We start from the raw sequence: 25,770 nt of genomic DNA, 5'->3' as shown, positions 1-25,770 counted from the left end.
CTGTGTGTATGCATACGTAGAATAAACAGTCCATCATCTTCCCTCCTTCCCTCCTTCCCCTCTGTAACCAGTTAACGTCCTTCCCCTCTGTTAATCATTTTAATGGGTTAAAATTACATTTAATCTCATACATTTTTAGAGAAATGGATGTTTTTGGACACAGCAGGCAGAGATGGGTAATTGGTTTCAGCAGAGTTGTTTCCTTTCACATAACTTAAAAGGTTTTTTGGTGGGTTTTTTTTTAATTATCAGTGAATAAGTTATTGATGATGAATGATAATAAATTATTGATTAATGAAGTCTTGCCTCCCTCAAATATCCCCTGAATTAAGCACAGTTTAGGTCAGTAGTGCAGAGCTCACGGTGCTCATGTAAGTCTCTGTACTCCTGCTGTCATTGAAATTTGCCTTTGCTCTCTACAGAAGTCCGCTTAAAATTTTTCAAACGCAAATTTAAGAATTTAGAAAGCATTTCTAAATTAGGTGCTTGAGTTCTGTTTGAGGCTTCCTTCCCAGGAGCCTGGATAATTAGTTTTTGTAGTGCTGGGGAAGAGAGGTAAAATAAAAGAAACTTAGAATTTGAGATTTCCTTCAAAATAATCGGGGCTCTATAATTTCTTGTAGTGGCTCACTTTGTCCAGCTTTTTAAGAAAAAGAAAAATTCATAAGAGAGAGATGCTTTCCTTCAGTTATATTCATCTGGTGGAAGCTCCTCCACACCCTTGTGCGTCGGGAGAGGACTATACCCACTTTCGAACCACCTACAAGGGCTGTTCTTCATGTGTCTTGGAGCAGAATGGCTGCAGCTGGAAAGCATCTCTAGAGATTGTCTAATTCAATCCCAATGCACAAAGCACAGTCAGCTAGAGTAGGCTGATCAAGGCCATGTCCACTTGGGTTTTGAATATCTCCAAGGATGGAGACTACACAGCCACCCTGGGCAACTTGTTGCAGTGAAAAAGGTTTTTGTTTGTTTCTTTCCTTACGTTTAACTGGATTTCTTCAGGTCTCTGATGGTATTTTTTTTCGTTGCTAGGCACCAAACTTCAGTTTAGAAGTAGTATGTTCCCTTGTGGGCTACCCTCAGGGCATAGAGAAGCATTAACTTCTGATACTTCCATCCCTCTCTTCATCAGGCTTTGCGAAAAATCTGAGAAGTCCATTATGTTTCCCTGGTTCCAGCAGAGCCCATTGGCAGGACTCTGGGAATGCAGGAGAGGACTCTTCCTCTCTGGAAGTGCCTGCGTATGTTGATTAGTGATGTAGTCTCAGCAGTAGTTATATTTTACAATGCTTCAAGTGGCAGAAGTGGTAGAAGTCAAATTTGTGCTTCAGTGACCTCCTAATTTTATGATTCATTTTTCCCTAGCAGAAATTCTTTTTGTTTCCAAAATGTTTTTAAGCAATACTGATTAAAATCTGGCATAATTGGAAAAAAAAAATGTGGACATAAAGAGGCTAGCCTGTCTCATATTTTCTATTTCTGCTATGAAAGCATCATACAGGTCAGTCCCTCACCTGGTGAGGTCCCTGCTACTGCCTGGTAGTACTTGATGCAGGATGAATCTTGTACCTCAGCTCTATGTTGTGAGGGCACAGCTTAATACACACTCCTCTTGGCCGAGCCAAGGGGCTAGCGTGGACGAGGGAGCCAGGACAACTTAAGCTGTAGCAGAAGTATTTCTGCAGCTGCGTGGTGAACAAGTTCAAAAACCTGATGAGGCTGAAAAAAAAGATTGTTTTTAGCTAGATCACGTTTCCAACTGGCTTCACTGGGAAATGGAGCAGAAGCTTGTGCCAATTTGTTGTAATTGGCATAGCAGAAGTCCAGCCAGCTGTTTAGCAGCACATTATTTAATCCTGATGATTGAGGCCTAAGACTCATTTTTGATGGAAGGCATCATCTCATCGTGCTTTTTAGAAATCTTGTTTGCTTCATCTCTGTAGTAGATAGTGAGTGTAAAAGAGATTGACTATATGGCTGTATGGCTCTTTTGCTTGGTTAAGAGTTTCAGAAAGGAGGATTTGTCTTACTGGGCAGAAGTCTGAGCCTTCCCACTTACAACAATGTGAGTAGTATGCTCGCAGCATGCATGAGATACAAAACGGCTTAATATTGCATATGAGTAATTGGAATAGTACAGTGATGTAACTTAGTCTTCAAAAGAAATAGCTATATGTTAGTAGTATAACTGAGGATTCCATACAGACGTAAGACATACTTTTCTGTTAGGCAATGTGTCAAAAAATGCTTTGGTGGGGAAGCATAAAGAGTATGACAGTCCAGAACTTACTGCTAGAGTAGTTCTTTAATACCGAACCTTCAAAGATATGTTCTGCAAAATTGTTATAGACTTCAAAAAGTTTTTAAGTAGATACCTAATTAAGAATAAGATACCTGAATACCTTACTGTAAAATACTTAATCCTGCACTGAGCTCTGGATACTGAAAGCTTTGCTGTGGAACCGCTAAATTCTCACTGAAAGCAGTTATATACCCCAATATCTGTTGGACTAGACTTTGATAATGCTGCTAGTAAATCTGCACTGTACTTTCATATAAAGGTCACTGCATAATAGCATTATGCTGCATAATGTCCTGGTTTTAGTCTAGCTTATTTTACATCTGTAAACCAAATATAATAGAAATGGAATAAAAGAGCATATAGCCATTTGCTCTTTGAGCTGATGTCTTTAAGTCCTTCATGTTTAGAATTCACACCAACATTTCTTAACACGTATGATCTTATTTTTCTCCTTTTCCATATGCCAGCTCACTTCCTGATCAAATTTTGAAGGTTCATATAAGGTTAGAAGGGTTGGATTTGGCACTCTGGGTTTGGCTTACCTGGGTAAAATTCACTTTAGCAAAAGTTCACTGTAATTTGTCTTCTAGTCTTTATGTTGCCATGCATTATTTTTTTAAGATCTATAGCTTGATCTCTTTTTTCCATCTAATTTTCATTATATACAGTATGAATACCTATTCAAGAATTTTTTTGTAAAATATCTTTCATTTGAAAGACATATTCTTTTTTAACCATCACGGTTTTCATGTCCTGTAGAGAACAATTGTTGTTGTTGTTGTTGTTTTGTTTTATTTATTTTTATTTTTTTAACCTTTCAGATTTCTTTTAATTGTGCTTTTTGCTAAAATGCTCATTGGACAACAGAATTTGTAGCAATTCTGACAGCTGTTTTAGATGCTTAGTTTTTTAACACACAAGCTGTTGTGAGGAGAAGTGATTACTGTTCCTTTCTTGCGACACTTGAGGTGAATGGCCTCCAGCGTTTTGTTAGCAATTCCAAACAACAATTTTGTTGATAAGTAACTGAAAGCTATTTTAAAACAATATAGGCAACTGAGAATCGACTAGATGTGTTATTAGGGGTGCCAACCTGTCGTGTTCAGAATTTAATGAAGTATATCATTGTATCTTTTTATCTGCAAAATCTTTGCATAACGATTTTCTAAACCCCTTTACAAATAGAGATATTTTGGAGTTGAGTAAAAAAATCCTCCTGGAAGAGAAAGATCTGGAAGATACCTCCAGGATGTAGCTTTGAAAAACGTGTGCCTATGGATTCATTTCAGAAGTTCTCATGAAAAATTCATCTTGGGGAAGGGGGAAATAGAAGTAGAAATATCTATTTCATCTGAGTTCCGTTAATTTGTATTCATTGCATCCTATTTCAGAAACTCAATTCCCAAAAGAATTTTGAAGTATAGGCACAAGATAGAAAAAAGGTAGTCAGTGAATATAGTCTTGGGACAGCACAGTGAGAGATGATAGTTTAAAGGAATGGTATTAACTTGAAATGCTTAGTTGTGTTTGAAAATGTTATACCTATTTACAGTCATGAGAAACATAAGCTTTATGGTGGCCAGTGGGCATGAAGACCTACATTCCATCTTGCACTGTTCTTCTGTAGCAGTTTCAAAGGTGCATCAATCCTTGGAACACATGAACTATTCCCTTTGAAGAAGATGGAGAAGGTTCATTGTTCCTGGGTGAGCAAATGCAAGTCACTGATGTGTAGCATCACCTCCAGTGACATATCTGAAAGTAGAAGTTAATTTGCTGTATATTGTGCTATAGCCTAATATGCCAAGTTGATAATTCATCCTTTAGTCGTTATCATCTAGTTAAAATGGAATGCCTTAGGAAGTGCAGATAGTCTATACTAAATCCTGGAGCCACTTGCTGTACTTTAGTATCGTCAAGATTTGACTGATCAGGAACTGCGTGCTGGTTTTTGTGGGTGGAGGTGGAGTACAAATGCATCTCCCAAGGACCATAGTACCCCGCGTGAAATTATAATCTACTGTGGCCAGCCGTATGCTTTTTTCCTTTAGTTCAGTGCTAACATTAAAAAATATGTGGCACTGCAGTTCATAGTGTCTAATTTACACTATGACACTCCTTCAGTAAAAGGAAAGAAATGAAGCATGTCAACTTATCGGTAGAAGTGTATTTGAATGAGAGTGTCTGTGTTGTGAATATAATTCTGTATATAGTGATGCGGCATTTTTCATGGTTCTAAATGTGAGCTTTGACAATACGAGCCTTGTATCGTATTTGCAAGGAGTTTTTAAAACTGAACCTGAACAACAACATTCAGTTTGGTGAAAGCTTTGCATTTACAAGAAATATATGGAAATAGAGTATCAGGCAGGATGCCAACCACCACTTCATAAAATATAAGACTACCAGTGCAGTTGAATTTACAAAATTCCTTAACAGAAATCTTTTTATGGGGATCCCAGCAGAATGCTTTCTTATACAGGAGTTATTCTCAGTAGGTTTAACCGCAATGAATATTCAGTGCTGATGCTGTCTGTGGTGATCTTAAAAGGGAAAAATCCTTAACTTCCACATCATGTAATCATAGAGTAGCTGAGGTTGGAAGGGACCTCTGGAGATACCTAGTCCATGCCCCTCTTCAAGGCTGTGTCAACTACAGCTGGTTGCCCAAGACGGTGTACAATCTCCAAGGATGGAGACTTAACAAACTCTCTGGGCAGCCTGTTCATGAGATGTTTGGCCTCAATAACAGTGAAAAAGTGCCTTTTAATGTTTAAATGGAATTTCCCATATTTCAATTTGTGCACATTGCCTCTTTTTCTGTCACTGGGCATCACTGAGAAGAGTCTGGCTCTGTCTTCTTCACTGCTCTTTACCTAGCTGCTCTGCGATGGAGCACCTCCTTTTCCTCTGACCTTAGTGTTCTTTCTGTTTCTCACTTTTCTCCCCCCCGCTTCTTCTCTCTCTGTTTAGTGTTTTCTGCCCTTAAATGTGTTTTCACAGAGGCTCCACAAACTTTGGTGATGGGCTAATAAGCTTTGGCCTGTGGTGGGGCTGTTGCAGGGCCAGCTGGACCCGCTGTGACTGGCACATGGCAGCCCTTTACCTTCTCCCACAGAGACCATCTCTGCAGCACCCCCCACCCCTCCCAAACCTTGCCACATACATTCAGTAGACCCATTTTCTCTAGCCCGTTGAAGTCCCTCTGAATGGCAGCAAAACCATCTGCTTTGTCAACTGCTCCTCCCAATCCTGAATCATCTGTAGAATTGCTGAGGATATGCTCTGTACCATCAGCCAGGTCCTTAATGAAAAGCAGTACTGGCACCAGTATTGACGCCTGGGTGCTCCATTGAAGTGACTGGCCTCCACCTGGACTTCGGGCTGCAGATCACAACCCTTTGAGCCTGGCAGCTCAGCCAGTTTTCAGCTACCCTGCTGTCCACTTACCTATGTGTATTTCACATTTTGTCTGTGAGGATGTTATGGGAGACAGTGCTGAAAGCCTTGCTAAAGTCAAGATAAACAACATTCCCTGCTCTTCCCTCATCCATGTTGCTAGTCATTTCATTCTAGAAGGCTATCAGGTTGGCCAAGTATGATTCTCCTTCATAAATATGTGCTGACTGTTTCCCATCACCTTCCTGTCCTTCACGTACTTGGAAATTGTTTCCGGGATTATTTGCTCCATCACCTTCCTAGAAATTGAGGTGAGGCTGACTGGCCTGTAGTTCTCTGTATTCTCCTTCTTGTCCTTCCTGAAGACAGGAGTAATGTTTGCTTTCTTACAGTCTTTGTGAACCTCTCTTGATGGTCATGACCTTTCAAAGGTAATCTGAGAGTGGCCTTGCAGTGATACTGTCCAGCTCCCTCAGTGCTCATGGGAGCATCCATCTCATGAGGTCACATGGACTTGTGTATGTCTAGCTTGTTTAAGTCTTCCCTAACCTGATCCTCCTCCAAGGGTAAGTGTTCCTTGCTCCAGAAAAGCATGGAAGAGCTGTGAAGCAGCTTCTTTCTACAGTGTTTCAGCAAAGCTGATATCTATACCCCAGTAGTTCAGGATTGATGGGACCATTGGTTTGATGGAGTGTGTAATGTCAGTATTTGCACTGACAGGAGCATGCTAGTCATATCCACAGATCTCGCTCGCTCGCTCTCACACAACTATCCCAATTACTTGACATTATCTTTATTGGGGAGAAAAAGTGAAGATTTGTTTGTGAGTTGAAACCTTAGCTATTTGAGCATGCAGTCTGAACTGGCTGCATGTTCTCTGGTCATACTAGCTTCAAATATCCACTTAGATGGGAGTGTCTACACGAAGTGAAATTAGACAAATTTATAGTTTTAGCTATGGTGATCATAAGTGTTTTCCTTAGAATATTGTCAAATCCTAATGCCCAGCATTTTCTATTATGTTTAGTTTAAATCTCTACTGAAAATTCACTCTAGTGAAGTCCATAGTTAAGCATTGCTATCCATTTCTTTACTTTTTGTGAGATACCGTGTAGTCACAGCTGAGGCTGGAAACTGAATGAATGGATGTTGGATTCACTGGAAGATGTTCTTCCTGATCTGTGTAGCTGCTAAGATAATAATAAGCTCTCTGAAATTAAGTAAAATCTTAAAACTCGTCTAGCCTGAATTGTGCATTGGTTGTACATATATTGATGAGTCTTGGAGCTATATGGGGAAGTAACTTGCCTGTCTCAGTCAAGGTAAAGATATGCCCAAATAGAGGTTTTGGATTAGATTAACAGTAGAGGCTGTTCAGTTTAATAGCGATTCCATCTGATATTTGATGAAATTTGATGCGTAAGGTAAGCAAGGGAAAGTAATTAGGATTTTCATGAAGTATCATGAATTTTGATTTTACAGATGCTGTCTGCTGGAGTACTGGATGTATCCAAATATCATGCCTGTTTGAGCAGGCTACTTTAGTGGGCATAAAAGCAGAAGTTACTTATCTAAATATGTGATTTCCCTTTCTTGAATGATAATGATGCTAAACTTAAATGATTATACTTGGTTAAAATGTAATTTACTATCTGAAATTTGGCTGAGCTCAGCTTGAAACTAAATGTGCAGTTGGTGGTTTAAAAAAAGTGACAAAAGCTGCTAAAATATTCAGCACTAAGAATATCTTTGACTACTTAGATGCTTCAGGAGCAGTGGCTGAATAGGATAGTCACAGTCGTCGTAATGCACTACAACCTTCTCTCTCCCATTATGCTGTTTATATCATGCTTGAATGAAAATATATTTTAGTTCCCTGAAAGCCTCTTCTCTGCAGCTTTAAACTTTCAGCAGATGGGAGTATTAGAGGAACGTTTTTGCTTCTGCTTCTGCATTGAACTGAGAATGCCACAGGACTGTGAAAGGATTCAGCCAAATTGCAGAACCTTCCTTGCCCTACTCTTGAGCAGCCCATGCTATTAGCAGCTATCTTCATGGTGTCAGAGATGTCATTAGCTAGTTGTGGGAGCTCCGTTCAGCTATGCTAATTATTTCAACAAGTTCCGTTCATGAACGGTGTAAACATCGGAGATTAAGGAAGTAGTAGCTATTCCAGAAAGGCTTTTGAATGCAGATCTGTTTCTGCACATTCATGTTTCAATGCTGACTGCAAATGTCTACAGTAAGAGTAAAACTACGAATTGGCCACTGCTTAGCCATAAGGATATAATCCAGCTATTTCTTCCTCAAATCTTTCAAACTCTAGTTCATATAATTCCCTGATCTTAGCGGAAAGAGAAAGGACCAGTTCACCCTTCACTTTCTGGTATTGTTATATGACTATAGATGGGCTGTAATGAAAATTTGTATCTGAATCTGGACTGCCCTGAAGCTTGAGGATTTTTTAATTTTAGTCTTGTTTTCAGTGGTCATCAGCTCTTGAATTTACAGCAAAAATGTACGTGAAAGAAAGAACCTTTAGTGTGAGAGATTTCAAATGTTCTTCTGTTTAAGTGTGTTTGACATAATTATCATCTCTTTAAAAAATAGTATGTTGTTAATATATAGTCAAAGGTGGTTTTTTTCTTCTTTATTTTATTTAGATTCACCCCACTTCTGGAAGAACCTCAAAATCTGAACAACTTCTGCCACAGTTTGGCTTTACACTGTCAAAAAGTTACCATTCCATCAAGAGCAATGAGCTCCACAACACCAGGTCAGTTTGTTTATATTTATATCTCACTCCTGCAGAACACTGTCCTGTATTAGGATGTGCGTAATTCTTTGTGTTGATGAAATGGATTTGGCAAGTGACTGACATACCAGCTGCGCTTCATAAGATATGACTGTCTTATAAAACAGGATAATGGCTATACAGGTGGAAAAGGCTATTTTGAGGATACCTTATCTCAGTTGAATTATAAAGGCAGTATAATCCTACAGTGCTTTTAAAACATTTTTGTAGAGTTTATTAAGAAACTGAATAATCATGATTGGACATGAATAGACATCTTAAAACATTTTAATTCTTAATATTTGTATTCAGTCATTAATTTATTTTCTGCCTTTGCACAATTGCTTCGTTTAAAGAAAGACTGCAAATGGTATTCTGTTATTTTTCTTCTTAGCTCTGAAGTCATATTTGCCCACATTGGGCATTCTCTGCAGAGCTTCCTTCTTTAAGGATGCGTAATTAACAGTGGTCTCTGAACCTGCTTTGTCTGATGCCTGCAAAATGAGTTACTGCAGGATCACCTGATAGAAAGTGAACTATTAGTACCTGTACCCAATGTTCAGACTTCCAAGAAAACAGAGTGCTGCATATGGAACATGCCTTGACTTCAATTCTTTTGAGGAGTTAAAGTCCCCAATTCAAATCTGTGCAACATCCCATATGGTTCACACTTTGTTCACCCACCCTTGAAGTATTTATTTCTAGTACTGTTGGTAAAATAACCCTTTACAGGTGGCTTATTTTATGACTGCTTTGGTTTTGTGCAAACAGCCTATAAAAGCATCAGGGAAAACACTGTAATAGTTAGTGAGCTGTATTTAACTGCTAGATGCCCTATCTCATAGAAATGTAATTCAGCGAGGATTTTTGGAGAATTGCTTATTGTAGTGTAGAAAACTGACAATAACTGCTTTTACATTGAATGGAGTCAAGCATAGCTGGGTTTCATACTCGACCTCTTTTTCTTGCTGTGCAATTTGGTGCATGCAGTGAATTATCCATACAAAGCGTGATGGGGCATTCAGCAGAAAGGCATGTCTTTGCTTTATCTGCATCGCAGTGGTGACTAATATGAAATAATCTTGTACTTTTCTAAACATGCAGTTCAAATTCCAAGATACTCCAGTTGATTGGGTATCTTTCTAACGTTTCTTATCTTGCATGAGATATAGTCTGCGGAAATAGCCAAAAATGAAAGTAAATCTTCCAATACTCTTATTGCTATGAAGAAACAGATTGTAAATATGCATTCATGTTTGCTGTCTTTCCAAATCCAATAAAAGAGAAACAGTCAGTATAATCAGATTACCTGTAAAGGTATTTAGACACTTCGGAAACATTGTTTTCAGTAAGAGCTAGGTGCCTAAATATCTTTGAATCTAGTCCTTAGTGTCCCCCAACATTAGAGTTTGCCTGTGAAAACGCCGAGTTGCTTCACCAACCATGTCAAAACACCTCTGTAGCACGTACAGAGTTGCAGTATTCAAGGGCAACGTCACCCATGGGATCCTCATTTTTCTTTCTCTCAGTGAAAGGGAAATGAGGCAGGATTTATTTGGACTTCAGTTTCACATTCTGCTTAAAGTAAATGCTGTGGACTAAAGAAGGATGAGTGTCTCCTTGTGGCATCTCTTCTGTCCCCCGATCGAGGGAGTCTGAGATGTGTTTTGTGTAGTGTTTTGTCACCTTTTGGTGGTCACTCAAATTTCTGCTTTCAGTGCAGTCACTGTAATAGACTGGCAGGGAACGGAGTGGTTGGAAAGGCCTCCCATTTCTGTGAGCAGTTAACACTTGATTATTAGAATTTTTTAGAAGATAAAAATTGCTGCATTTTCTTATTGCATCCATAGTAAGTGAGTTCCCGCTTCCTAGTCCTTTTCAAGCATGCATATTTATTCATATGTGGCCAATATGTCTTTGTCCCATTGCAATTTTTATTGCTTCTTTTTCTTTGTCCTGGAGTTTGTTTTTATGAAGGTGAACCTAATGAGATGAAGAGATAGAAGGGCAGTTCCATCCAACTTTAAAGGTCCCTTCCAACCCAAACTATTCTATGATTCATCTTCTAACTTGAGGTTAGAAATATATACCAAAATTTACTTGTTTCACTTGTAAGACACTGCAGTAGTTGAGGAAGTATCCCTAGTATTCCAAAAGAAAAATTAATTGGATTGGCACTGACATGAGCAGCTTGTTCCTGTGATGGTCAGCCTGTGGCAGGCAGTTATTGCGTTGATGGCACAGAGTTTAAATGGCAAAAGCCTGATGGAGATGTGTCTAATAGAGTAGGGAGTTTTGTGCTCTTGCCTTTTTACTCCTGAGAATCTTGTGCTGCTTCAGGGAATAGGTTGCTATATTCAGTTACAGCCAGTGGTTAGGGCAGTTTAAAATAATTTCTAAGCAGGAAATTTTAGGCATTCCCGTTTAATACAGACAGTATTTTGAAACACTCTTTCTCTGTTGTGTAATACCAGGATGCTAACTCATTTGGATACCTATCCGTGTGTCTTATGTATAAGAACTGTGAAAATTTCCATAATATATTGTAAATGTCAGTATTTTAGGTCATGGTTGGAGGTTACAACAGAATGGTAGATGTACCTTTTCATTTTACAGTTTATCTAGCCCACATATATATAGCTTGTGTGTGTACATTCATACGTGCTGTTTACACAGAAGATAAGTATACTTAAAAAAAAGAGAATAAAAAAAGCAAGAGGCAAACTGGTAAAGCAGCACTACTCTGTAGATGAATGGTATAGGCCAGCCCACTTCATGGATTGCTTGTTCTGTCAGTGAAAAAATTCTGAAATGCTGTAGAAATCTTCAAATATTGTGTGCTATGCTAAATTTCTCTGTATTTTTACAATGGGATATGCTAAGTGGAGAAAATACTTATTTCTTTAGAATTGCTTTCCCTTCATACCTAAGTTGTCAGAAAGTCCGTTGAAAGACCTGATGTGGAACAGGCAAAAATTATGCATGTTTTATTCAAATATTACCTGAGGAACCTCTTTGGATAGGGTTTGTTTGCAGCACCAATGCACTTAAGTGTTTCCTTACGTTGTATGATGCAATGAACAGGTCTCCAGTGTAGCAACATCTACTTTCAACAACACTGTAACTTATTAAATTGATCTCAGCTCTTTGAACCTTAAGGGACCAGGCTCTTGCTAATCTGTAGAGCTATGAAGTAAATGCTGAATCCCAACAGGGGAAGGTGCTGATGTTTGGTTGTTTGCTTTGCTTGTTATAAATTGTAAGATCATTAAGGAAATGTTTACATCCTGTTGCCCTTGCATGGTCTGAACGGATCTGTGTACATAAAAAGCATTAGACAGAAAAAGAAAATATTTATTTGATCTTACAGGAAATAGTTAACTTACTGTTTTGAGAGAGACTTTTTTTTTTAAATACTAAATAATATCCAGTGGTGAGTTAATATTTTGCAGTTACTTGTCTCTAACTGTCTAATACTTTGAAATAGATCTTCTATTAACATGGTGGTGTGGTTGGGGATTGTGTCTGTTGTGTGCCTACCAGCTCAGTTTTGCAAAGGTTGGAATCCTTGCAAAGGATGCTATTGTTCTGAACAGGAGATTGCTTCATTTAAAGCATGTGTTGATTTAATATAGTATTCCTTACCTAGATTTTTTTCAAAGAAAAACAGCACCTATGGGGAAGGGTGGACTATAAATACTTCTCTAAAGATAAAGATGACAGAGGCGTGAAGACCCTAGGTTTTCTTTTTGTAACCTGAGAAGGGGAATAAGTCCAGAGAGATCTCATCTCTTCTCCCCTTTGCTTCTCCTGTCACCCACATCTTTCAGATTTTGTGCTTTGCTTTTCACCTTGAAATTAAAAGTAACATAGGCATAGTTAAATGAAATCAATTCTCTTAAAAAAACAAAACACCAAAACCCCTAAAGTAGTTCATGGAATCACTTGGGGTAGAATAATTTCTGTTAGGGAAGAGGGGCAAGTAATATTAATAGGTGATACTAATAGATGATGAAGAAAGGAAGATACCTGGAACTCTGACCCATCCAGCAGCTTTCTAGATGCTGCAAACTATTGCTAAATTAGCAGTGTTTGGTATCACAGTCTCCCAGTGGTAAATCACGCATCCAGCTTATCCAGTTTCTTCCTTTTACTGTTGCAAACAGGCGGAATGCTGCTGTGGAAAGCTGGTCATTGATTAGGGTGAGAGAGCTATTCACTGTCCCTGATTTTCAAAAGCATATCAACATGTGCCTGCTGCTGAAGAGAACAAGTTCAGAATGTGTACAGTTTACTTACTTGCACCTAAGTGAAATCAGCTCTTTTATCTATCTGTAATTACTGAATTAAAATCCCAGTCTGATATATAAAATTTTCGAAATCCCTGTTCAAACTTCTTTCTGCTCTTCAACAACATTGCTTATTTTTCCAGGTCTTCAGTATCTTGTAAGAGCTGCCTGTTGCTGTAGTCAATCAGAAAGTGATTTTTCTTTTCTTAATAAACTGAGTGGGAAGAGAGAGGAGCTGTGTGCTGAATTCTGCCAGTTCTTACTTCTGGATCGCTTTTCTGTCATCTTGATTCTGAATTTCTTTAATAGGGGTTTGTTTGTTCCTCTTGAGGAATAGCTTGTTCTTCCTCTCTGCAAAGCTGACTCCCCCTGTTTTCTTGTTCTGCTTTGCTCTGCTTTTTCATAAATCATTTTCCTCATATTAGTGAAGACTAAGTATAGTAAATGCTCCAAAATGGTATTTCCACTACTGTTTTAAAATTAAAAAGCAGTGAAAGGTTACTTTGCAGTCCAGTAACCATCTCTGCACCAGCAGTAGACGCCGTGAACAGATGAATATTTTGATGAATGGTCATGTATGTAGTTACTCTAAAATATGTTCTGTCAGTCTTTTTGTAAAAAGATTTAAGAGAACTTTGAGTCCAAAACAAAGTAGTAAATGAAATGCCAGAAGGCTAAAACCTCTTCTTTCTACAGAAATAGGTGTGTTTCGGCAGGTGTTTAAGTTCCATTGAAGCTGAGTGCATGGATGTTTTTTGGACCTCTGACTATAGACTGAAGGAATCAAATGCTTTTGTTCCTTGTGATGACTTTGTGATGATTTTTCCTTTGTTTTAAAAAAAAAAAAAAAATCACTTGCAGAAAGGCTGGATTAGATATATGTTTGGTTAATTCACTGAATATGGCCCAATAACTTTCAGGATTAATAGATATGTTATCTATTAATAGATATGTTATCTATATCTATCTATATGTGTGTGACACAGTACTGCTCTTTAAGATATCAAAAAAGAAAAAATAAAATCTGTAAGCTCAGCATTATGAAATGTGTAAAAGAAGGATTCTTCTTTCTGTGCTTCAAAAAGCACAGGTCTTTTTGAGCAGTAGCGCTTTAGCAGCTAAATTAGCTCTCTGGGAATCTTGAAATGTTTTTTCATTTCAGTATGGTTTGTAAAGCTTGTAAAGATTCTTCAGAATGACTTTTTTTTTAGTTAGAGGTGCAAACTTTTTCTCATTTTAAGTATATAATTTATCCTCAGTGTTCACTTGGACACTTAAAACACACACCTCTAGAAATAGCAATCAAATTTATTGTCTATTGACAAAATAGAGTATTTCACTGTCCTTTCAGAGTTATCAGAATTTTTACTCCGATTAGTTGATTAAACCAAGATGGCACAGTTATACTTTCACTAGAGTCTAGTGAACAAGCCCAGCTAAATTTAATTTAAGTCAATGTGGCAATATAAATTGAATAAATTACTTAAATGGCTTTTGGCTCCCCAGCTAGTTTGCTTTGGTATATCCTGAAAAAAAATTGAGTTTACTCACAGAACAAAACTCTGAACAGCTCTCTTGTTATGAGACATCTAGGCTTTCGATGCAGAACTATTCTGTAAACCATTTTCCATGCCTTAATTTTTGCTGCTTGCCAAAGGCTGTTTTCAGTGTATGTAAACTGAGACTGTGCTGAATTTTGCTAGGTATCAGGATATAACTGGCTCTGGGTAAGCATCTGATTCTGCATGGGTGCGAGACAAATGGTACAAAAAGACAATTCCAGATTAAAAGAATCATCTTCAATGAAATATAATTTATTCCCATTGTATCTTTTTCAATGATATTGGCCTGTGGTATTGTTTAGTGTCCATAAAGGTGTGGAAGGGGCAATAAATGCTTCTCTGTTAGCTGTTGGGGAAGTTAGGTTTTGGTTTTGTATCTCAGAGCAACAAAATAAAAAAGTTGTACTTCACCAATACTCAAATATTAAACATCAGGTGTTTATTAACACCTTATTAAGTATGAAACATCAGGTGTAATGCTAAACATACAGACAAAGATAACTTGCATACAAGAATATTAATATAACTGGCTAAACAGATTTTTAAATGTTCTAAACCAGATTTCAGAATGCTGTAAAATAAAGCTAATGCCCTATTTTATGTTTTAACTAGGTATACTTATACTTTAAATAGGTAAATATATATGTTTATATTTTGAGTGACCTTAGGAAAAGCAAATCAGAAAATTGCATTCTCTATAGAGTGAAAATATGGTGTTATAACTCATGTCCACTAACATGGTTCTAAGAAAAAAGTTTTCAGAGAAATGGTTAATGTTTTTGATGATAGAAGGCTTGCTTGATAAAGATAATTGTTGAGGAACATAATTAGACTTATGTGGTATGTGACAATCTGTTAAAAATAAAACTATCCAAAATCATTACAGCCTTAAATGAAATAAAAACTGGCTAACAGGTTTCAGAAAGCATTGTACATAGGGAAAATTGTTATCCCCCGAAGGTTTTCCTAATAGATATCTGTAGGAATTTATTATGAGTTTAACATTACTTAGTATTTTTATCAGTTATCTAGAGGAAAAGAAATATTAATTCTGGTAAAGCTAAGATCAGTTATACTGGAATAAATTTGGTTATATAAGATTATATAATCCCACTTGATAAAGTAAATTCTTTTGAAAAATATGCATTTTACTCACATAAAAGTAACTAAGAATGTAGCACTTAAGAAGAGGAGAATCATAGTGTATTGATTAGAAGAGACCTCTAGAGGTCCTGTAGGGCTATTGCCAACACCAGATCAGGTTAGGCATGGTGTTCTCTAGATGGGTCTTGAAACCCTCAAGGGCTGGAGATTTGCAGAGCTTCCCTGGGCATCTTGCTCAAGTACCGCACTCTCTTCCTGGTGAGAAGCCTGAGCCTCCAACTTAGAATTTGTGGCCATTGAGCCCTTCGCTGTCATCCAGCACTGTTGATAAAAACATGCCTGCTTGATGTTTTTAGTAGTTGCAGGCTGCTCTTAAACCACCACCTCAGTCATCTTCTCACCAAACTAAACAAGCTCTGCTTTCTCAGCTTCTCCTTGTAGGTCCTGTGCTCTAGGGCCCTGATGTGATAGTCCACTCTTGATAGCTCTCTACTCTCAGTTTTTCACTGTCTATCTGTACACAGGAATGCTTGATCATGACTTGTAGGTCATGATAAACACCCTGAATCACGAAAAGGGAAGCTAGGGCCCTGTGGTAGCTAATAAAGCACATGGGCTTCATTATGACATGGGAGCCGAATGCTGAGAGTAAGTAATGCTTCTGCTTCAGTGGTCAGATCCAGTGTTAGGGATGGAGTAAAGAGAAGCTTTGGATTAGTCAGGAATGAGTATGCCTTAGTTTCCTTTTCAACACAGAAAAGAGACATGGTTAGGGTCAAGCAAAACTTTTCCTTCAGTCTCCATTTAGACTAAGTGAACAAAACTGTTCTTGGAACAGAACTGTTCTGGTTCTAATTCTGATAGTGACACTTCATAAAGGGCTTTGAAGAAGAGTTTACAGAAATAATACAAGGTCTGGAAAATACACCTTATTGAAAGAGGCTTCAGGAATTCAGTCATTCAGTCTGTTTTCTTTTGCTGAAGGTTAAGAGGCAAAGTGATTGATGACTTTTTTTATACATATGAGTGCCAATGTGCAAAAGATTTCTGGTACGTAAGATCCTTACTCCTAACAGGAAGATTTAATGGTATCTTGTGGCTGGAAACTGAAGCTAGACAAATTCAGATCAGAAATGAGGCTCCTTTTTCCAACAGTGTTGGTAATTAACCATTGGAATATGCTGGATAATGGTGGGGGGGCTAATTCCTCATGTGGCTCATCCTGACAAGCTATAAATCCCAACAGCCACCTAGGAATTGCTTCGATTGTCACTAAATGTATGACAAAATATTCATGTGTTTTTACTGAGCAGAAGTCTACCATCACTCTAAGTGAGTTTGGAAAGCCTCCAGACTTAGAAGTTTGGATTCCAGCCTCCCAGGAAATATTTAACCAGCTCTGCTTCTACTGCTTTACTGCCTGTAATCCTAAAGTCATTGTGCTTGCTGGAAGCTTATGCAATGGAAGCATTCTGCATTGCCTTAGAAAAGCTTGGCTTCACTTGATGTAAACTCTTTAGCGTAACCTGTAAAGCCTTCCCTAAGTATACGAATTTGCCCTGGGAACAAAAATATTGTGTAATTCCAAATCAAGTCAGGATCTGAAGCAGCTCAACTAAAGAAATGTCCCTGCCCCATCTAATTTCAGCAGTTGCCATGCGTCATCCTGTGCTCCAGCTCCACACAGCGCAGGGCCTAGATTTTTATATTACTGGGGAGGGGGGCTCACTACCATCTTTGAACTTCCTACCTATGCAGCTGGACTGTCACATATACAGAGTATTCCTTGGACCGTGCCAAGTATGAGAAATCCTAATGCCTTGGTGGGTGGAACCAATCCTGGATAAGTGCATCTACTCTTGATGTTCCTTTTAATTTTTTTTTCTTTCTCCTCCTCCCCCCGGCATCTGAATTTCATTCTTAGTCTTGGCATACCCAGTAATCTGTTTGATCTTCTACAGACATTGTTTGCTTCAATGTACTGTCTAGCATGTTGTTTGAGGGGGAGTTTGGGGTGTTGCTTTTTTAAAAAGACCTAATTAATATCTCTCAGAGGCCATAAAGTAAAGTTTGGTCTTTCCAGGTGCTTCATTGCTGTATTCTATTTGGCAGGTCAGTTGCTTTCCTAATTTCTGACTCTGTCAATCCTCACATTTTGATCTGAAGAATTGCTTTTGCGGTATCCAGATAAACAGCAAAAAAATCCTTTCCCGATGTCATTATTCGCAGCGTTCTTTATATCTGAAAACACAAGTAGTGTGGAAGATACTCGTGGTTCCCTGCATCGCTGCAAACTCAGTTTACCTCCTGAGTGATTTTACTCACTGGTTAGCTGTTTCGCTTCAATCTTTCACTAAACGATTCAGTGTCAAGACTCATTGCTGTGTGTCTGTCTTGCTGGGGGGAGAAGACAGGACACAGCCACCTCTAGTGTGGCAGAGCAGGCAGGAGACTGTCGGCAGGGGAACTGCATGATTCAAAAAGCCACCAAGGGGAGGTTACATTTTGAGAAATGACTTTTTCAATGGCAATGCCACAATAGGCAGCTCTAGTGACTGCCTGCCTGTTGTTCTCACCCTTCTTATTGACTGCTCGATCATGCCAGGTGTATTTACTTGTGTGACCACAGTATGAAACAGATTTGGGAACTGATCCAGGCTTAGCTGTTCCCAAGAAAAGAAGGGTTGTTTTTAGCCTGGATTGGTTCCTCATTGTGGTTTACTACATAGCCACACAATCAATGGTATTGGCAAGGTGAGGAAGGAAGAGGGAAGAGAAAAGAGTGTTTAACTCATGTACTGCCTTTGAAAGAAACGATCATGAGTGATCCTTGAGCAGGAGAAGCATGGTCAGCCTCCAGAACTGTGGGGTTACCTAGCCCTTGGTAAAGCTGGAGAGAAATACTAAGGACTTCCTCACACATCTTCACTGGTCATTTCTGTTTTCATGTTAGGAGTACCCAGTTCTGTCCATGCAGAATTTGGAGGCTCAGTGGACATTCTTGTTTTTCAGCTCTATAGCTGAAAGAAAAGACCAACAAGGTCACATCATCTGTCATACAGCATACCACTTAAAAAAAAAAAAGTGATATTTCAGCATCTGACCGCCAGGCATTTTTTCATATTCATTAAGATATATGCAACACAAAGCAGTTAGAAGTGTGTGAAATACACTGTGTTGCAAGATCGTGCAATTAATGTTTTCCTATGTGAATTTATAACATCTAAATTTGTTGTAGCGATCTGTTTCTAAAATGTTACATTATATGGAAAGTTAAATAAGACAGCATGAATAAAAACTTTCTTTTAGTTTCTTCATTCATTAGATTAGCTGCATGAATGTTGATTATATTGAATACCCTAAAAAAGGCGTTTGCCAACTTTCAATTTTTTCCCACCCACACACCACCTCCTTATTTTGTCTCTGGCAGCCCAGATGTGTTTCTGCAGAATAAGTGTTTCTGCAGTGATAATTATAACACTTATAAAAGGTAATTTGCAGATTAGGTAACTCACAAAAAGCAGGACTATTTTGTAGCACATTCATTTTGAAGCTGGTGACAATTTCAAAACTTCATGACAAAGTCTGAAGTGTTATAGTGTGTGGAATATCTTAATCTAGAAATTAAGTACTGCTTTGTAGCATTTACCAAATGAAGGTCTAAAGGGACCTCAAGGTATGATTTAAATCGGGGCGGGGGGGACAGACTTCAGGGAATGATGTGCATGTTGTGGGGTGGATCCAAGTTCTGCTGAACCAACAAAAGTCATGGTTTGAACCTGCCTCAGGGCATATTTTTTAAAAAAAATTATTATCTCTAAGACGACTAGATAAATGCCTGTTTTAAAAGCTAACAACACAATCAGTTCCACAGTCCCCCTTGATGACCTGTTCCCATGTGTGATTACACTTAGAAACATAAGGTTCTTATTCTTTCTATTTATATTTCTACTAGTTATATCTATTTCTGTTTGACGTTGTGGTTTAGATATGCAAGATTTGTAAACTCTGAGAATTTTTTTCGAAGTTTAATGTGGTCTGAAACGGATTAACACGAAGGATCTTACTTTGGACTGTTGCTCACTGCGGAGGATTTTGAAATCATGTGATACCTAGATAATGCTTTTTTCTTTCTTTTTTAAAAATTTTCTTAGTTATGACAAAGCTGAGAAGCTGTCACGGGTCCTGGGGTAACGCCTAATTTTGTTAAGGACTGTAGTTCTTGGGGCTGTGATGTGTCGTGTTGGTGTTGTCAACCTCAATGTCTGTTCCAGAGTTGAGTCTCCTACAGGTGCTGGCCTCTGGCTCAGAATTCTGGCAGAAAGGAAGGCGACCTGAGATGGTTTGACGAAACTGCCATTCATTAAACATGGGATATTTTGAGTTTAAAGTTTTTGGTTTAACACTTTGGCAGTTTCTGCCGAAACAAAGCACTGAGCTGTTTTAGTATTTCTGAATTTTTACCCAAAGTGCCTTTTGTTCCCAGTTGTAGTTAATGGCTGTTTGATCTGAAGACATGAGAACTAGTGACTGCTGCCATACTATCTTCCCCCCTCACTTGTTCAGTGTTCTTCTCCTAGGATAGCATTTGCTAGTGTTTCTTTCCAGTCTTCTCTTTACTAGATTGTAAAAATCCATTTTGTTAACCTTTTCTCATAGATCACACTTTTAAATCTCTTCATATTTTCAGTTTTCTCTTAGATTCTTAAGGCGCCACCTGGAAGTGACAGGAAAATTTCTGTTGCGTAAAAGTGAAATTATGCAAGTAATTGTTGTTTATTACTCTCTCGTTGCTTAATAACCCTCAATTTGCAGGTATAGTTACTCTCATGTGTCTGGATTATGGATTAACCAGGTTCTGTACCCCTCAGTACTTGACTGTAGGACGTTGCCATGGCATGAATGATGTAGATGACAACTGCTCACGTGTGGCTTCCTCTATGTACTGCTGTTTAAGGCTGTATCTGTGCTATGCAGAAAGGAGTTTACAGGTTTTTCAAAATTGAATGTCCATGTCATCCATTTATAGAAGTTTCATGTTGTCTGTATTCTTGATTCTTCCTACATTGGGTAATGGAGAATGATCTGACATGAGTGGGAAGTTCATGAAGGATTACTCATCTGGGGCGTGGTAGAGGAAAAAGATGTTTTCTGTAAGTATGGAGACCTGTGAGTTATTGTGTATGCTCTGTGTTGTGTGACTCGCATCACTTGCTAATCAGAGGAGGGAAAAAGATATGTTAACCATTTCAGAAAATGGTCAGCTCTGACTTAGGAACAGCATTAGCAATCCTTTGTCTTGCTAGAACAAGCAACCCATATACTGTCTGCATTTAACCAGATCTCCTTGTTAAGGATAGAGGGAGTTGAGTCTCAATAGTGATGCCAGCACTGTCTTTCTAGAGAAGGTAATTAATACGAAGAGGCATAACAGAACCCCTGCTTAAAAAGAAGGGGGGGGGGGCAAAAAGCAAAAAAAGAAGCATAGACTGGTATAAAAAATACAGCTACTCTGTATTTTGAGACAGTACTATTTTGAGGAAGTACCCTGCAATGAAGGCCAGTGCACAATACACACACTTTAAGCTGTATGAAGAAAACAGACATCAGATATCTTTCACAGTTTCCCCTAAGGTGCTTGCAGCTGTTCCTCTAGCCTTGAAGTATATCTTTAGTGACTTAAAGTGAATACAGCTCATTTAGATATCCCCAACTCAGCTTTCAGTAGTTGCTGTGGGTGCAGAGAGCACTCTTATATTGCTCAAAAGCTGCCTCAGATCCTGATGAATATCCTTTTTCTGCATTGAAACATTCAGCAGTTGCCCTAGACAGTTTTTTTGTGGACAAATTCACAAGTAAGTGTAAGCTAAGACAGGAGAATCCTGAAATAGCCACTGAGTGCTTTGTCTTTTCTGTTCAGCTATTTTGTAAAGAGTAGAAGAAGAGAGCGGAACTCAAAATATAGTGCTGCTATATGTAATACTACATCACCTTTCCCCTCTGTTATTTCTGTGACTTCATCAATGTTTTACCTTTCCAAACTGGTATATTAGAACATGCCTTTCATGCTGTGTCCCAAGTCCCAACACTGGGCTTGGCTTAAAAGAATAAGGACGTAAGAAAAAAAGGTATGGAGAGAAGACATATGCAGAAATATAAGAATACATGAGAATAAGTGTGTCTAAAGTGTGAGTAAGGAAAAGAAATTTTTTAAAAGAACTTCCTGGGGAAATAGACTCCCTTCCGCTTGGCACTGGTCCTCAATGTCACGAGGGAACTGGGACCAGCTTCTCTGGTGCTCTGCATGCCTGGCTGCTGAAATGGAGATTTGTTTCAAAGCTAGCTAACACTTCACAGCTAGTCAGTACTTTATGGTGCTGAAAACATTCCCACTGATGGGATTCTAAGGTATTTAGCTGCCACTAGTTTCAAAGTCTGTTCTATTACTGAGGTAGCTCAGTGGATATGGACTGGAAGAGCAAATTCCTTTAATTGCTTGTTAAAGGGATATCTGGATTACTTTTGTTATGTTTTGTATTTTCTTACCTCTGGGAAGTGTTTCTGAAAGCAGTAAAAACCTTTTACTTTCAGGATTAATAGTCCTTTCTGTATAACTTTGTCCAGAACCAAACTCTGGGAGTATACCCTCTTGAAGAGCGCTAGCAGCTCCCTTTACCAACTCGCGCTGGCTGGTGCAGCTGCCTGCTTTGGTTTGGAAGCGTAAGGGATCAGAGGTGGAGGAGGTCGCATGTACTGCGCACAGTAGTCTATGCAATAGAATACGTTTCAAGTCCACGCAAAATGGAATTAACGTTGTAAAATTGTACCATGGATTAGCTTTAGCTTAACTATATTTAACTTCATTATAGCTGGTTACTGGTCTTTTTTTTTTTTTCTCCCCCCAAAATATGATGTTGCAGTTCAGTTTTACCATGGAATGAAAAAATACAAACCTTAAAAAACCCCCCAAAACAACCCCTCCCCAAAAAAACCCAAAACGTGTCCTACCTTTAACCTTTCTGGTGCATGTGTTCAATATCCTTGTGAAAGGGATATTTTGATGGTAGAGGAATGAGCTGGTATTTTACATTTAAAAAATCATGTGTAAACACTGTGCGTGTGTGTCTATAAAATAAATCTGCAAATAGGTCTGCTAATGCTTCCTGGACTTGCAACTTCCACTGTTCTGACAATTTCAGGGCTTTAGTAGTAGATTTCAGTCATTCTAAATTGTACATTGTTTTCCTGTTCAGCATTAACGTTCTTAGATGGCAAGGACAGTATTTCCACTACCTTATGCATGTAGCTGCATAACATACAGAGATAAGCTGTCTGGGCAGTCTATAGATTCCATATGAAAAAAAAAAAGAGACTTTTCTGGGGAGGGGTTGGGCCAGGAGATATGTACTCTCTTCCTAGGAAGTGCCACCCAGTGTTACCTCTGAAGTAAATCATCCTGTTGTCTAGCTCCTTCTTCCTGCTGTTCAAGCTCTCCAGAGATGCTTTCTGAAGTCCTGTAAAGAGCCAGGAGATGGGCAAGCTCTCTTTAATTAGTACACATGATGTTTTATTTAACTATCCATCTATGTTGCGCAGTGACTGTGCCACAAGAATTGTACAAAGCTTTTCTTAACTGTAGGCGGTTGTTCATTTATTAATGTAAACACCATGTGCCTTGTGTATGTGAGCCCTAAAAATAAACTTGCAGAGTTAAAAATAGATCTCTGAGAGTACTGAGATGCTGCTTAATCAGAACCAGCTGCAAGCTGTCTAGAAAATGTAAGTTATATGGAGCCAGATGGCTTTTGCCCTTTTTGCTTTAGACAGCATGTAATTTGGGTAACTACAGCTACAGTAATATATTTTCCCAGTCAAACTGTTTGATAAACATATTTGTTTTGAACAGACACTTCCAATTAGAGAACCAGTAAAATGTTAATTTATTTTAATATTTCTCCACGTGGGTAAGCCAAAGGAAGGTTACGTAATACTAAACTCAAAGGCATGTACAGTAACTGCTCACAGCTGTATTCGGCAGGAACTAGATTATGGCTATGCATCTTTGTACAACAGGGCTCTTACTCTGGGAACAATCTCACTGAAAGCAAGGGAAGAATGATTTAAATGAAATTAATGGCTTTATGATCAGTGGGACTTGTGTGGAGTAAGTTTGCAGGGGCAAAGCATTACACAACATGTAGGAAGTGTGTCAGAATGATACCTGGCAAGTGTACATCAAAACAACAGCCCATATGATTTCAGGAAAGGTTCCTTGCAGCACTTTTGCTTAACTGATGGTATTAAAACCAAAACCTGTTCTGAGGCTTGGCACTTTCCACGATTCACCAGCCTGCTGTGTTCAGACTGTATTTAGGAGTCTCAGTGACTAGTCTAGGAAGTGGGAAACTGAAGTTCAAGTCTGCTTTATTTGGTTTGGAACCACCTGGGACAGGGAATTCTGCTTTGATTGAGAAGCTTGAAGGTGAGTATCTCAACCTGCAGTATCATCCTAACTCTATTTGTGAGGTCTACTGATCTGCATCTAGGGGAGCGTAGTGTGAAATTGCACAGCCTCCAGACCGTTCTAGTTGTGTGTGTATAATTTGCTATTCAATCTGGTACTTACCTAACTGGACCTATGTTACGATTATGGGACAACCTGGGGGAAGGAGGTGGAATGTATTTGAGGAAGTAGCCGCTTTTAGGAATTGTCGTAACAAAAGCCAAGCTGTACAAACCTGAAAAGCAGTGATCAGGTTTTTAAGCCGTGATGTCAGATGAAGACTGTTGTGCAGAAGATCCAGAAATGAGTCTTGGTTTAAGCAAAGGCATTTGAAAACCAGGATTGGTTAAGGTGCCTACTTTACAAGCAGACAATACAAATTACATATAGCTGGCATGAAGCCGTCATACTGAGTGGTTAAATGCCTCTGCATCCTTCTCCCATCAGTGTTTCACATATTCTATAATAACTGGATTTAGTTAAGATCTTGATGTTCTGTTGATGTTTTCGCTTTTTAGCCTTAGCACTATTTGCTTTAATGAAACGAATAATTACATTTTCTGAATGAAATGCCTTTTTCTGCATAAAATCTTCTTTACATTCAATAAGGATTTTTCTTTCTGTGCTTCATCCAAGCTGCCAGAATTCCTCAATGTCAATGCTGTCATTGTCATGCATTTGTCATGCATGCATGCCATGCAAATTGTCATCATCTTATAAATTTAAGCCTCCTATGAGAAACTGCACAAAGATTCTAGCCTGTCTCTGAAGGTAGCGCTAGCTACCTGAACTAGCTCAGTGATGGGTAAGATAAGATTGGTTGGTTTTTTTTTTTTTTTTTTCCTAAATGCTTATATTTAAATGTATCTACAATGCAAAGCTGTCTGAAATTGGTACTGTGGTATTCTCTCCTTGACTTTAATTCTTTTGCACCTGTCATGCTCATGAGTCATGAGATTTTTTTGAACTGCAGGAAGTAGATTAATCAGTCTTTTTGTGGCCTGTAATTTTTTATACTAATTGATGCCAAGCAGAGTTTTAGGTTACAAGCTTTTTTGGAAGCATTTCAGGATGAAAATAACTTTCAAAAGTGCTTTGAAAATGCATTAATTTACATTTTTTTTAAATTGCACTTGTTTTGTCTGTTTGATTATTGGCTGAAACACCTAGTGATTTAAGAACTTGCAAATCTGTCCTTGCCTGAACATGATTGCAGGTTCAATTTACAAGTGGATCTTAAAATAGTAACACTTGTAGTCAGGTTCTAAGATGTTTTAGGTTGAAATCAAATTATAAGAATTTACTAGATTTTGACAGCAGAAGCGATAAAGCTGTGCAGATGAATTTTTAAGTAGCTGTATACATGACATGCAGTCTTAAACTCATGAGTGTCTAGATTTAGATCATCCCAGCTGTAGGAAAAGCTCTGTGATGATTTGATTGCTGCAGGCTTTCTCAATGAAATATTTTGTCAGTGACCTAAAAACAGTTCCCAGTCTATTTACCATAGGATAATTATGACCCACTCCTAAACAGGAGAGCAAGAAAGGAAGGGGAAATGAGATCCCTTGAGCTCCTCGGTTGAGATTTCAGCATTTTCTTTATTAAGAATCTGGTAGAGGAGAGAAATAATATATTGCATATCTATTACTTATCTCCATTTCTCACTTACCCGATGAGGAGGTTAAGATTAGACATAGAATTAGCTTTACGTTGCTTGTGCTTTTCAGGTCTGAATGGGTACAAGCAAAGCAGTATGCTGCACCAGTAAAGATATCTGCCGTGAATTATTTGTGCCACAGGAGCTGGTTACT

At 38.4% G+C, this 25,770-nt stretch overlaps 1 protein-coding gene across 1 annotated transcript in view; it reads left to right on the top strand.

The window, feature by feature from the left end:
- Positions 1-25,770, top strand: part of HDAC9 (histone deacetylase 9) — a 488,764-nt gene that overhangs the window by 31,637 nt on the left and 431,357 nt on the right. The window contains exon 2 of the mRNA XM_050892726.1: positions 8,368-8,480. Coding sequence (XP_050748683.1) covers positions 8,462-8,480 — 19 coding nt within the window. The 5' untranslated portion in view covers positions 8,368-8,461. The remainder of the gene's footprint in view (positions 1-8,367; positions 8,481-25,770) is intronic.

The sequence above is a fragment of the Gymnogyps californianus genome, chromosome 2 (genome assembly GCF_018139145.2).
Source record: "Gymnogyps californianus isolate 813 chromosome 2, ASM1813914v2, whole genome shotgun sequence".
Taxonomy (NCBI): Eukaryota; Metazoa; Chordata; class Aves; order Accipitriformes; family Cathartidae; genus Gymnogyps; species Gymnogyps californianus.
Note: the sequence above shows the minus strand (reverse complement) of the source record. Positions and strands in the feature narration are given on the sequence as shown.